The sequence below is a fragment of the Hypomesus nipponensis genome, chromosome 15 (genome assembly GCF_054491055.1).
Source record: "Hypomesus nipponensis isolate SF chromosome 15, ASM5449105v1, whole genome shotgun sequence".
In the NCBI taxonomy this organism is placed as follows: domain Eukaryota; kingdom Metazoa; phylum Chordata; class Actinopteri; order Osmeriformes; family Osmeridae; genus Hypomesus; species Hypomesus nipponensis.
In genome coordinates this window covers 8,689,414-8,702,775 of record NC_140375.1, presented here as the reverse complement: position 1 = coordinate 8,702,775, position 13,362 = coordinate 8,689,414, and the positions used below count along the sequence as shown (strand labels likewise).

The 13,362-nt window shown below is 50.0% G+C and overlaps 3 protein-coding genes across 4 annotated transcripts; 1 reads left to right on the top strand and 2 right to left on the bottom strand.

Moving 5' to 3' along the window:
* Window positions 1-1,964: 1,964 nt before the first annotated feature.
* dhrs13b.2 (dehydrogenase/reductase (SDR family) member 13b.2) lies at window positions 1,965-5,197 on the bottom strand. Of its 2 annotated transcripts, XM_084674471.1 has the most exons (8): window positions 5,056-5,197; window positions 4,513-4,698; window positions 3,974-4,237; window positions 3,459-3,788; window positions 2,865-3,194; window positions 2,399-2,488; window positions 2,292-2,311; window positions 1,965-2,207 (listed from the first exon to the last, which is right to left on the bottom strand). In XM_084674471.1, exons 1-8 carry the CDS (start codon window positions 5,099-5,101, stop codon window positions 2,196-2,198), a joined length of 1,278 nt encoding a protein of 425 aa, XP_084530597.1. In that variant the 5' UTR covers window positions 5,102-5,197; the 3' UTR covers window positions 1,965-2,195. The 2 variants fall into 2 exon arrangements, with proteins under 2 accessions (XP_084530597.1, XP_084530596.1); XM_084674470.1 differs by lacking the exon at window positions 1,965-2,207 and having other exon boundaries at window positions 2,265-2,311.
* Window positions 5,198-5,625: 428 nt separating this feature from the next.
* gemin4 (gem (nuclear organelle) associated protein 4) lies at window positions 5,626-9,376 on the top strand. Its single transcript, XM_084673629.1, has 2 exons — window positions 5,626-5,785; window positions 5,951-9,376. Exons 1-2 carry the CDS (start codon window positions 5,725-5,727, stop codon window positions 9,241-9,243), a joined length of 3,354 nt encoding a protein of 1,117 aa, XP_084529755.1. The 5' UTR covers window positions 5,626-5,724; the 3' UTR covers window positions 9,244-9,376.
* Window positions 9,377-9,378: 2 nt separating this feature from the next.
* Window positions 9,379-11,844, bottom strand: LOC146257351 (TLC domain-containing protein 3A-like). Its single transcript, XM_084673641.1, has 5 exons — window positions 11,489-11,844; window positions 11,061-11,144; window positions 10,680-10,893; window positions 10,439-10,534; window positions 9,379-10,268 (listed from the first exon to the last, which is right to left on the bottom strand). Exons 1-5 carry the CDS (start codon window positions 11,608-11,610, stop codon window positions 9,969-9,971), a joined length of 816 nt encoding a protein of 271 aa, XP_084529767.1. The 5' UTR covers window positions 11,611-11,844; the 3' UTR covers window positions 9,379-9,968.
* Between the last annotated feature and the right edge of the window lie 1,518 nt (window positions 11,845-13,362).

Below are 13,362 nucleotides of genomic sequence, written 5' to 3'. Positions count from 1 at the left end.
ATACTAGTTGTATTGTGAATAGGGGAGGTCGCGAAAAGGGTGGCGTGATGGAGGGGGTGGGGGGTCTGGTTTGTTGGAAATAATATCCAAGGCAGAAACATTAAATCGACCAAACAGCAGAAGAGATGATCCATAGCTGTCATCTCACACCAAGTTACACAGGTCCTGTGCACATCTGGGAGAATGGACATAAGCATCTGAAGTGTAATATCATGTTGTAAATATATAGCAACAACTCATTGCTTCTGTAATGATAGTTATTGGTTGATGGTATCAACAGGATTAATCTGTAGCTAAGTTGCCTTGCTCCACTACATTCCACTGCCTCTGTAATTTAAATCCCCACCTCCTCCCCCCGTCCTCCCCCACTGTATGGGGGTAGAGGTTGTAAACTCCACCAGTCCACAGAGCCGACTGCGTCACCACGCTATTAAACTGTAAACTGACATGTCTGCTCAAACTTGCATTTAACCACTTATATGCGCTTACACAGACAGACATACACCCGCATGGACGCACACTCACTGCCTCTCCTTCATCACTCAACTGCTGCTGCTCCAACAGGCCCGCACCACTTTCTGACATCAACGTTTCCATGGGAACCCAGCAGCCAAACATTAAATTTATGATGTCATCGACACTTCAAAGAAAATTTAATTTACAGCATATGTAGCCAAGAATGAGCGAGAGATGAAGGGAGAGGAAAAGAAGGAGAGTTTGATAGAAAGATAGAGCGAAAAATGGGGGCATGAGAGTCAAGCTTTTTATTTATTATTACAGTTCTTAGGTGCATGTAGACACACCCACTAACAGTATTAGCAGAGAGGTGAACTTTGCGTAGGCTTTTACACCACTGTGCCCCTGACTAATCAAACCCCCAATGCAGGAGGGGAAAGGGGGGAGGGGGAAAGCACATTCCCTAAACCTCAGCCAACCTTCCTGAGATCACTGGCTCCGCATAATTACAGCCCGACTGCCTCCCCCTCTCCCCTGACCCCCACCACGTCTGTCTCCCTCCCTCCCTCTTGTCTCCCCTCTCTGTTCCCACACTCTCACAGCTTAGTCATATTTCCTGCTGTGTCTTTTCTTTCTCTCTTTCTCTCTCTCTCACACATACATACTCATGCACGTGTAGACCCTCCAAGATATGCTCAGACACAGGAAATGATGTCAGAAAGACAATGGAACAGTAAAGAGGCTCATGGGGAGGGGGGTTGCTATGTCAACACTCAATGGAGCTTCCAGGATGTCTCTTGACGTGGTTGTAAGAAATGTTGCCAGCAAAGTGTCTGTGAAAGATTGTGAAACATAGAAAGGTAAACACTCTCACAGTCAGTTATAAACGTGCAGCTTCACACAAGCTGAGGCCTCAGAGTTGATGGATTACCAAGAAAGTCTGCAACAATGATGTCATTTTTGCTGCTTATGCCAAAATTCTGCTCTGTCAGATCCATCACACACACACACACTCGTGCACACACACACACCATAATCTACTCTGTGAGGTATCCAAACCTCCCGACCCTCTTAGCCCCTCCGAATCTCTGACAACTAGGCCTTGCTTCACCATGACCTCATCCACTCAAGTCCAGTTCATACACAGTGGGGTACAGGGGTTGCACACGCATGTACATACACAAGCATGCACGACCCACAGTCACGCACACACCAAACACACACCACTGATTGACTGAGTACCTGAGAACCGTGTCTGGATCACTTCACCCACTGTGTTGAGGCCAAATGGGGGAGGGTGTGTGAGCCATGTGCTCCTGTCTCTCTGAACTGACGAGCAGTGAGTCAAAACTAGAAGTCAGTTCACCACCAACTGGTGGTTCAGCTCTGGACTACTGGTTTGTCTCTGTCACTTTGCCATAGTGTAAACGTACTGAAAAACAGCTATACTACACACGTCATTCACCCTACTGTATCTGTACTAATTATTAAAAAACATGCAGACAAAGTTTTGAATTAAAAAATATTTTTATGTTCACAGATCTGGACTTGTTAGTCGTGTTTTCCCCTTAACATTCAATATCAGCCTCTGGGGATGGGGGGCTTGCAAGGAGGAAGGCGGTCCGGGGGCGGGGGCAGCAGAAGGAAGGTGAGGTGGGGGGTTAGAGGAGGAGGAGTCCAAATAAGCGAGAGAAAAGCTTCTCCATGGTGCTCCTCCGGTCCAGCTCTGGCATGTTTTCTCAGTAGGGTTTCTACACACAGACATAAACACACACATTAAACAGCACAGAAGGTCAGATACAGGTGTGTCAGAGCCTTGTCATTCCGTGTCTTACCTTCGTGTGTTTCTCTTTAGCTGGAACAGAAACAGATTGACTCCAGTTAGAAACCACATCGAACTAGAAAAGCAAGAGCGCAGTGACGCAGAGTGACAGGGACTCACATAGGTGCAGGTGGGGTAACAGCACACACAGCAGCGCCACTGCTAGCAGGATGAAACACAGGCACAGCACCGGCCACCAGCTGCTTGGCTCTGTAACAACAACAACGTACCATCACATACACAACCAAAACAAAAGCAAACCACCATCACATACATAACAGTATGTAAGCACCAGCTAACCACACAACACCATCTAATGACACATCATCCAACGACACTGAACCATCAGCAACCGTCTTGTGTCTTAACTGCCATCTTGTGGTCTTAAAAGGGTACTGGTGAAGCTAGTACCTGGAAGTGTAGGTCAGAGTGAGTAGCAAATGGTCACTTCCGAGCAAATGTGTGTGTATGTGTGTATGACTGGGTTTTGGATAAATCTGTTTAAATCAAATCAATGTAAAACAATTATTTCAGCATGTACATGTGTGTGGGTGTATGTGCATGCATGAGTGAATCACCAACTCACCGGTAACAGTGAGAGTGAAGCTCTTGCGGACGGGCATGCGCAGTGAGCTGTGAGACACCCTGCAAAAGTATTTGCTGCCTGAGTCCTGGAGGCGGGCCTTAAGCAGGAAGAAGGCGGAGAGGGAGTATGTTCCGTCCTGGTGGTGGCGGTGGCTGGAGTACAGCACATTCTGCAGCTTCTCAGGGATCAGGCCCTGCTCCTGAGACTCCCTCAGCCACTCCATGTCCACGTCCAGGGGGTAGTAGCCCGTCGCCTCACACACAGCCTTCACATCCTCGCCCTCCACCAGTGAGATGGTGGAGTCCAGGTTCAGGGACACGCGGGGGGGCTCTGGGAGCCAGAGTGCATCTTATATTCACTATGTACTGTTACATTTATCATAGCCTGCATGTTTATATCACAGGACATCTCTAGGACCTCCTGGATGCACTTTAAAACACTTCCCTAGGAGACTTACATTCCACCACCAAACAGTTGGAATGATGTCCATTCCAATTCAGATATGATAAAAAAATAATAATCAGTTTCAAAAGCATTTGTATACATGCATATGTATATATACACTATACATCCCAGTCCAGTCCCCCACCTCACCCCTGATGGTCAAGGTGATGTCCAGGTTGGCGTGCAGGGGGGCCACAGATACAGAGCACTGATAGGTGCCCTCGCTGGTCACTTTGGTGAGTGGGAGGGAGAGGGAGGCGTCCCCTAACACCAGATCTTTCATCCCTACCCCACTGCCCTGTGTGAGCCCTGATTGGCTCGCGTAGCTGAACAGGGTGGAGCGTTCCCCACGCCGCTGCAGTATCCAGGCTGCGCTCAGCTGCGCCCCCCTGTGGTCCACGGAGAACTGGCAGTGCAGCCGGCGCTCAGCACGCAGACCCACATGCACTACTGGGGAGCGGGTCAGCACCATTAGGGCAGCTACACACACACATGCACACACACACACACATGCACACACGCACACACCGAGAGATCCAGATAAAGACAGGAGGGAGTTAGTGGTAGACCTTCACCTTAAAAGACTATTACAAGAATGGGTGTTTGCTAAGGAAGATATATGTGTGTGTAGTACTTACAGTGATGTGTGTGTGTGTGTGTGGTACCTGCAGTGGTAAGTGTATCTCTGTCTCCTATAGGTGGCCAGCGGTCTGTTGAAGAATAAGGGGGCGTGACAGGCGTGTGTCTAAGAAGGCTGATGAGGGTGAAGAGGCCGTCGTTATGGCGAAGGGTGCAGGTGAACCAGACGTCATTCTTTCGGGCCCCTGGTCCTGCCCACACCTGTGGCACTTCAGGAATGAACCTGCGGAGCTCACACTGCACCTGGTCACTTGACCCTTCCACATGAACACGTAGGTCCACCTTAGAACCTGGACAGACAGTAAAACTGTTTAGAAGGTGGTAATTGACCAGTGTAGAACAGTTTATAATATGGTAATAGAACCTGGACAGACAAAGGAAGAACCATTTAAAACATCAAAAACACTAAACAGGGTAGCACAGTTAAGAACATGTTAGAATTAGACGTAACAGGGTAGAACTGTTTGGAACTGGGTAGAACGTGGACACACAAAGTACAGCAGTTTGAGACAGAACAGAGGGTTTGCCTCAGGAATGACAGGTGTCTGTCAAGTCAGTCAATTACCTGTTACTAAGAAGGTGATGGCCTGGGGGTTTAAGGGAGGGTCATTAACGTGACCAAACTGCAGGCCAGCATCTCTGTACTGGAAGTGAGTTTCATTGTGGCCATCCTTACTCAAGGCTACGTACTCCTCCACCAACTGACACGGCAACCATAACACCTGCTTGCCAGACCGCCCAACCGTGATCGCTAGTGGGGAGAGAAGTCAAAGAAATGTTACAGTGCAATCCTGGACAACCTAGGTTCTGGAGGTTTGAAGGAACATTATAAGGATTTAAAAAAATTGAGAATTTTCTTTTTACATGCCTATAAATTTACCAACGGGTTTGTCTGACTCTTTTAAAGTAGGATTATTCGTCATAGATCATTAGTATTTATGGCATAGTCAAAATAAACATAAGCAAAAGCCTAGTTCCTTGACAATACTTTAGAGTAGTCATCGTTATAAGGAGTCATAATTATCATCTGAAAGGAAGCTGCCAGCGAATTCGTGATCTATGTTAAAAGATTGACAACCAGTCTGAAGAGGATAAATATTTCGCCTACCTGTACAGATAAACAAATAGATTAACCGATTGAAGATTGAACTCATAACGACACATTAGAGTATTTTCTTGTCATTCAAGCACCATTTGGAGTAAGCAGCAGCAACTTTCACTTTCATTTCTCTTAACATGATCAATTTCTACAGCTTTCGATGGTGCGCATGGCAGTTTGACTACATCAATTTAAGAAGTAGCCAATTAAACAAGCTATCTTCATATCAGAATTTCCGTTTAAAAAAACATTACGAAAGACTGAATGAATAGTTGACGGGTTATGTTTGATTCCCGGTTTAATGTAAAACGGTGTATTTTATAACTGATGGATTTGTAGCCTGATAAATAAAGTAGGCTACACTTTAAGAAGCACGTTACTCAGACGGTGACAGTGTCACTATTGGATAATAGACACGTGTGACCATCTGTACTTTGTACAACATTCTCGTTGACACGGAACAGGTTTATTATTTATTTAGTGTGTCGATTTTTCGAGTTTATTTTGAGAACACTCCCGAACAGTAGATGGCGGTAATGCATCGCGTGCACGTTGGTTGAAATCTGCAAAAGTGAAAGAAGAAGACACGGAACATGAGTGTTGGAGAGTATACATTCATAAAAGTTTCTCGTGGGTTGTAAGATGTGTTATGTGTTTTAGCTTGTTATAAATCGTACCATGATATTAGCCGGTGACCGAAAAAAAGACAACATAAATCGCAACCCAACAATGGATCAAGGTAATTTGAATGACAAGCTCAAAGTGGTCTGTGAGATAGTTGCACACTTTCATCAATTGTATGTTCATTAGTGAGTCAAAGCGAGCTTTCAGCAATAGACAGTCTTTACTGCTCGCTTATAGAATACCTTCTCTTGATTCTCATGTGGTGTGTTTATTTGTGCAGAGTCGTGGCTGAGCTGTGAGAAAACTGCACAGCTACAGGGAGGCTTTCTGCTGGCTAACAAGCTGTGCGAGCCAGCCAGCCTGGGCAGCCTGGAGAAGCAGCACTGGGGAAAGGTGGGCCAGCCCATCCTGCAAGCTGTCAGCGAGGTGTGCAGGCAGGAGCAGAGAGGCGGTCGTCAACAGGAATCCCTACACTGGAAGAAGAGGCTGCTGTGTGTGGTGTGGAGTAAGCTGCTGGCCAGTGAGAGTGGGGAGGATGTGGAGCGAGGCTGGAGAGAGAACCCCTTGTTCCCAGTCCAGAGCAGTCTTCCAGAGGTGAACTCTGTGGTGCTTCTGGAGCTCACCAAGGCCCTAAAGGCTGCTCCGCTCTACGCCGGCCTGCTGCTGGGCCTGGCCCCTGAACGACAGTCCCTGGAGCTGGAAAGGCTGGTCCAACACCTTACCTGCTGCCCCACCCCAGAAGACGGCTGGCTGCTACTGCAGGTCTGGAGGGAGCTCTGGAGGGCTGGGGGGGAGGGGGCAGAAGATGACCTGAACAGAGTGTTTGCCGAGCAGTGTGCACGCCTTCCCAATCCCCCCTCTGACCTCCCCTCTCAGGCTGCCAAGAGATTCAAGTTAGACCCAGAAAAGGCACCACCACCACCACAATCATCATCAGCCGCTAGTGTGCTGGCTATTCTTCTCCAGGCAATGGAGGACATGAGACATTACTTCCTGACCTCTGACCTATGTTTCTCTGGCTTGTCAATCCTCCTGGACTCTCTGTCCACCTGCTACTTGAGGGACTCTGCGCCCCTCCCTGCCCCCATTTGGCTGCAGCACCTGACCAGGGCCGTGGCACTCAGAGAGATGCAGGATGGTTCGGCGAGCTGTGAACTAGTCCAGCTGATTCGTGAGGCCCAGACAGACATGCGTGCTGCTTTCTCTCCCTCCCGATTCAAGGAGTGTGGCCTGGGGCTGGGCCGCCTGCTGGGGTCCGTGTCCGAGCTGCTGCTTACATGGGACAGCCTGCTGAAGACGAACAGTAGCAGCCCCAGCCCCTCTGCCCTGAACCTGCAGGCCAGCCTCATGAGGACCCTGGAGTCCCTGTCACAGTCAGACACCAGGACCCAGGCAGACACACAGGCCCTGAAGGACTTTCAGAAGCAGTTGACGGAAGTGTTGGAGAACCTGTCCCTCCCCAAACCAGAGAGCACCCTGGCAGAGCAGGCCAGGGTGGCACTGGTGATGCTGGAGCATCGTTTGGAGGGTAACGAGGAGCTTGCGGCTATGTTGGCTGCAGAACTGAGCTGGAGTCCAGGGGAGGAGGAGTGGATCAGCTGTCTGGAGAGGAACAAAATGGCGTTCCAGCAGACGGCGCTGGTCATGAAGCTGGTCTCTACCCTGGTGGCGACCTGCCAGAGGAGCAGTGATGCCGGCCACAGCAGGAGGTTAAAGAACCTCATCCTGGACATCTTCTCCCAGCTGCCCCTGGCTGATAAGAACACAGCTCTGGCTGAGATACTGATGTGTTCCAGCCGGGGGCTCCACGGAGTCCTGCCGCCCACCCTGTCCCAGGACTTCCCCCAGGAGCTTAACATGGCCTTCAACTGTCTCACACAGGGGGGCGTGGCCTCAGAGAAGGACAACGTCAGCACTGCGGTAGTGGCTGTGGCCCGCGTGGCGTTCCAGAACCCTGAAGCCACTTTAGAGCGCTGCTGCCGCATGGCGCTTTGCCACCGTGGAGGCCACACCCTCCTCGCCAATATCCTCTGCCAGCTGCCAGGCCTGAAGGGCGGGGCTAGGGACGGTGGGCGGGGCCTGCTGCTCTGCTGTCTGGAGAAGGCGGTTGGGAGTCGCCTGGCCTCGGCGCAGGAAGAGGAGCAGCTCCTCCACTTCCTGCTTGCGCTGATGACACCGTGCGTGACCCAGGGCCCCGAGAATGGGCAGAGCTTCCTGTCTCCACAGGATGTGGTGTGTGCCTTTGTTCTTCCACACCTCTCTTCTTCCCAGTGTGGCCCTGTCAGTCTGGAGTTGGGGCTGCGTCTGCTCCTCTCAACCCTCTCTCTGCCTCTCCAGGACGCCTCTCCTCATTGGCTACTGGGCTGTTCACCATTCCCCCTTCTCCTCATCCTCTCCCAGCAGCTCAACCTGGCCACGCGATGCTGGGAGGAGCCAGCAGGCATCTCCATGGAGGCCAAGGAGCTGCTGGTCAGTGTGCTGGTTGTCCTGGGGCCGGTGTTGGGCAGGGAGGTGGCCTCTGTCCCAGCCACTTGGTCCAGAGCGCTCTCCTGGCTCTTCAACAAGGTTCAAAACCTGGACTGGACCGTGCGCCTCTACCTGAAGCCTGTGTGGGGCGATCACTTCAAGATGGAGGTTCCGTCCTCCCTGCTGGCTGTGTGTGAGCTGGGGGAGAGGGAGTGGGCAGGGCTGGATCTGGCCCAGTACAGCCAGGGCACTGGGCTGCTGGCTTGGCTGGAGTGCTGCGCCCTCTCTGACTCGCTCCAGGACACCATGCTTGCTTGTCTAGATCTAGACCAGAAGCAGCCCCACCACGTCAGCATGTTCAGTAAGGGCATGCTGGTGGGCCTGGTGCAGATGCTTCCCTGGAGCACAGCAGGGGAGTGGAGGAGGCTGCTGCGGGCTCTGAGGGAGCTGCTGGTGTCTGGCCGGCTGCACGTGCCCTACAGTCTGGAGTACGTGGACTTCCTTCCCCTGATGGACTTGCGTCCATTCTCCTGTCAGCTGCGCCTCTCTGTGCTGCTGCTGCGAGCCCTGCAACTTCTCTGTGGATCCAGCTGCTCCGATTGGCTGCCGGCCCGCGGTTGGGCCCATGTGGGCCGCCTGTATGCGTCTGCTATGAGAGAGCTGGTTGAGGAGCTGAGGGTCCTGCTGCCCACCTCCACTCATATAGCTACACCCAAAGCTGTTGCACCCTCCGATTCCTCTCCTGCAACCTCCCCAAAGAACTTGCCCCCCTCCCCTGTACAGCCCCCTTCCCCATGCCACGCCCAGAGCCAGCAAGGAGACAGGCCCCAGGAGGTGCTGTTTGTGCTGACGCAGTTGTTCTGCCACGTCCAGCACATCCAGGTGATGATGTCAGAGGCGGCTGAAGGGCCGAGTGAGCCGCTGTTCCTGGTTGCCCTGGAGATCCTGAGCCAGTATGAGGCGGTCTTGGCAGCATTCCCTACCAGCAGCTCACCCTTAGAGAGGGACAACACCCTCCTCTTTCTCTCCACCATCACTGACAACTTGCAAGAGAAGGAAATGAAGAGTGTCCTGCATCAGAAGATCTCGCAGGTCTTGTCCTCCTAATAGAAGTTTGTTGTTTATTTCCAATTGACCTGTACTTTCGCGAAGTAAAGGAACTTATTTTTGTATGATGAGACCTTGAATATAACATGGATTTTGACTTTTGTTTTGTCTTAGAATAAAGCATTTAATGAAATGTTTTCAGTGTAATCATTTATTGTATGTTCATGCAGGCAAAATACATTAAAAGATGACATTCTTTTGGCCAACTCAGTGGCAAAGTCATCATAGAAGACTTTGTCCACAGTGCAAACACATGCTACCTAGTAGCTACAGTTTATGTTGACTAGCAGTTATAACTATGAGGTAGCAATTCAATTATGAACTGATGAACTGTAGTCACGACTTCCTGTTCAAGAGCTTGTTATAAGTGAAATTAGCAGTCACAGTAGTAGATCATACACATTATTTAGTTTTCCTCCTTCTGCTACACATTTACCAAAAGCTGAGGTACAATTGTGACTGAGAAACCCAAGTTGCAGTGAGGAAAAGACAGCTGCTCTTTATATAGAGATGCATTTGTGTTTCTTGGATAAATGAGCAGAGACTGCCATCCTGACTTACAACCCCATCCGCTAACATGGTGGAATAATACAACCCAGCAGCACTAACAATGCTAACACCCATGCTCACACCGACTCAGACAGCCAGGAACAAGACAGTGCTCTAAGGTTCAGTGCAATCTGTGATTGTTCACAGCAGTACCCCTGCTTCTGTTGACGTGGCCTCTACTGTGTTTTGCTCCTACGTGTCAGAGCATTGGGATCCTTTGGTTTGGTCTGGCGCAGGTAGAGTCTCCGGGCTTTGCGACACAGCAGACAGAACCAGTAGAGCTGTGGTGCCAGGATGGCCAGGTTGCCTATGTTACAGTGCAGAGGCAGGTGAAGGGGCACGGAGAGCAGGGGCAGGCCGTGCTGGCGGCCGTAGGCCAGGTACATGTAGGGGAAGAGCAAGATGCGGCAGCACAGGAAGCTCAGCAACACCAACATCCCATTGGCCCGGTGGAGATGGCCATCCTGCAGACCCAGCTGCACAAATACATTCTCTGAGCATATCTCAACAAACATGCACAACACTGATTGTGAAGTTACGGCAGTGTCAAAAGGCCCAATGAACCCAGAACAATACATTGTCATTTCTAAATAAACCGAACACCATGTAGGCTGAGTAATGTGTGGTGTTAGAGGCATTGGATTACCTGGATAAGGATCTTTCCCAGGGATACAAAAGGAGTGCTCAACTCTGTGGTTAACAAGCAACCAACGAAGAAGTCTCCTAGCCCTCTCCTGAGGAACTGGAAACAACACACACACAGTAATAGTTGCAGATTAGCATGATCACCAAGACCAGTGAAGTGTGTGTGAGAGCAAGGGTAAGCATTTGTGGGTGTGTGTGTGTGTGTTATTGTCTTTATCCTTCCATTACGGCCTCTTCCTCACCAGAGTGATTGGCAAGAAGACGAAGAGCAGTGCCAAGTGATGAAGGACCATGAGGCGGTCCCTGAGGAGGAAGCTCCAGACAGTGTGGAGTGAGTGACCCCTGACCTCCTGACCTCTCACTCTCAGGCTGTGCCAGTGGCTCAAGTACATGGCATACAGATCATAGGCCATGTAAGGGGCCCCAAAACACACAAAGTCATTCGCCAGCCTATGTCTGAAAGACAGTATGAGATCACCGGCAGTTGAATACAATTTCTTCTTTTTTTTTAAGCACCCTAATCTTCCCGTCAGGACAAAAAGGTACATGTCAGAGTTCAGTGTGCGTATTCCATTATAATAAGCTTGAAAATATTGATAAAAGAGTTTTGCCATTATCCATACCTGTCGGTCATGACGTTATGACAGGATGTAACGATGATAATCCCAGCGGTGGAAGCAATTGTCGCGTGCACCAAGGAAAGCAGTCTGGAAGAACAGGCAGGAGGTTACGGAATTACATTGTGTAAACCAACCAGGACTGGACCTCAACTCACCTGACCCCCCCAACCAGGATATTTGAGGTCAACCATACTACAGTTCATTCAAGGACACAAGCTACTCTGAATGCGTCAGTATACCAGAGTTGTTGATTTTCACCTCACAATCCATTAACCCGATTCTAATAATTAGTTGGTTGGTAAACAATCAGGTTAACTAGGGGCCTGTTTTCACACAAGCCTTGGTTATTCGTTAAACTTTCGTGTTCGTTGAACAGGCCCCAGATGTTGGAGAGAAAACTTAAGGGGGTAGCTTGGTAGAACTGCCCTTACCTTTCACTAACAATGACCACGTCGGCGTCATTCCATTCACTGAAAGTTGATTTGAGCCATTTTCTACAAACTGCATAGAGTCCAGGGAAGAACACGGCTCCGCAGACAATGGAAGTCAACATCGTTTAACCGCGGTCTCAACTGGAGTAAGAAGTAGGAAGAGTAGACTGTAAATAGCTTTTCAATATCATCTCATGCGCACGCCCAGATGATCAACATGACCAGGAAGTTACTAAACTGTAGCCTGTACAACAGCTCCATTACGCTAGATTACCGCTCCTCTATTAAAAATAACTTTGTATCCTAACTAGGTGAAGTTAGTTTCATAATCGACATGCGCCGCACATTTGGACACCACTAGAATGCTGTCACTTGCCAGAAATGATTTGAAAGCAAGTAGCAAGAACCCAGTTAATGCACGAGAGACTGTTCAGCGGTACACATTTATACACAAAAAATACAGGTTAAACATTTTTTTTGCAGCAAGAAATATATTTTAAATGAAAGGACATTTGGAAGATGGAATTAAGTAAATGATATACATAATTAATAAGCATGGAAATCGTGAGATTGAGTAATAAAAAAATATTTGCTTTGTACATTGACTCCTGATATACAGCTCAAGCCTCACAGTTGTCATAGTAGCAGTTACAGGTCCCAACCATGTGACTCAGCTGCTCCGGTCTGCAGTTTCTCCACCATCTCCAGAAGCTCTATGATCTGGGTGTGATCTTCTGTGCTCCTGTCCAGAACATGGTACTGGTGGCCATACCTCTGCAGTAGCCTCCTCACGTGATCCCCCTGCTGCGTGCTGTGCTATGCTCCAGTTCTTCAGCTCTGAACCGTAGGTGAACATTCCCACCATGCTCCCCCACGCCTCCTCCCCCAGCACTGTCAGGTACCTGTCCACCCTCCACAAGTCTCCCTCACTAAAAGAGTCCACAGGCATAGCCAGGAGGAATGTCAGCCTGCTGCCAGGTGGGCAGAGGGAGGGGCTGCGGGCTCTAGTCTGACCTGGTCTTTCTGGGCCAGCTCAAAACCACCACCACCACGACCCTACCTACCACCTCTCCATGGCCCACCACACAGTGCCTAGTCTGCATGCCGCTTAAGAAGCCCCTCTGGTCCAGGATGATCTCTCCAGCCGATATCTTAACAGATACCTGCCTTCCAAGCAACACAAGCCCAATCACAGGCTTCACATAAAACCTCCCTGCCAAAACAAGACAACCTCAGTGTCATGGCAACCTGATACTGTTCTCCTTTATTCTCCTCTTTTAAAATGTTAAAATGTTCTTTTTTTCCTAAACCTTCTGACCAGTCATGTGGGATCCAACTAATGTTAAAGCATGATGGAAACAGTTACTGGTCCAGCAGGTGAACCTCAGCTACAAAAGGCCTCAGTCTGGCTTACTAGTCTGCCAGCTGGAAACCTACCTCTGGGCTCCATCATCACTGGCCTCTTCACCCTCACGCCTGGAGTAATCTCTTCTCTGTCTTTCCTTAGATCTGTATCCATCCTCAGGTCCTCTCTTACCCGGGTGTACAGCCTCTGCTGCAGCTCTGCCGGCCGCCTGCTGGCTTCCGCCATCCTCTCCAACAGCTGTGAGACCTGAGCTTCCCACCCAGCTGTCTGGCTGTTTACCACATGGTGCCTGCCCCCACACCTCTCCACTAGCCACAGCAGACTGTTATCCTTCCCCAGCATGGGCTCCCCCAGCTCAGCAACGTGAGTGAAGAGGACCAAGGCTCAGGGCCACTTTGGGCCGTCCAGAAGCCTCAGGTAACTCTCCATGGCCCACCAGGCTTCCAGGCTGAAGGCTGCAGGAGAGGGGGTGACCAGCAGGATGGCTTGGGCGCCTGGGTGACAGAGA

Excerpts from the sequence above, each read along its gene's own strand:
- dhrs13b.2 (XM_084674470.1), bottom strand. The coding sequence starts at position 5,101 with ATGAGTTCAATCTTCAATCGGTTAATCTATTTGTTTATCTGTACAG. Across the intron at positions 4,699-5,055 it reads CTATTTGTTTATCTGTACAG|CGATCACGGTTGGGCGGTCT; the intron begins GTAGGCGAAATA and ends TCTCCCCACTAG. Across the intron at positions 4,238-4,512 it reads CATCACCTTCTTAGTAACAG|GTTCTAAGGTGGACCTACGT; the intron begins GTAATTGACTGA and ends CTGTCTGTCCAG.
- gemin4 (XM_084673629.1), top strand. The coding sequence starts at position 5,725 with ATGATATTAGCCGGTGACCGAAAAAAAGACAACATAAATCGCAACCCA. Across the intron at positions 5,786-5,950 it reads CAACCCAACAATGGATCAAG|AGTCGTGGCTGAGCTGTGAG; the intron begins GTAATTTGAATG and ends TTATTTGTGCAG.
- LOC146257351 (XM_084673641.1), bottom strand. The coding sequence starts at position 11,610 with ATGTTGACTTCCATTGTCTGCGGAGCCGTGTTCTTCCCTGGACTCTAT. Across the intron at positions 10,894-11,060 it reads CATAACGTCATGACCGACAG|ACATAGGCTGGCGAATGACT; the intron begins GTATGGATAATG and ends ACTGTCTTTCAG. Across the intron at positions 10,269-10,438 it reads TGGGAAAGATCCTTATCCAG|CTGGGTCTGCAGGATGGCCA; the intron begins GTAATCCAATGC and ends GTATTTGTGCAG.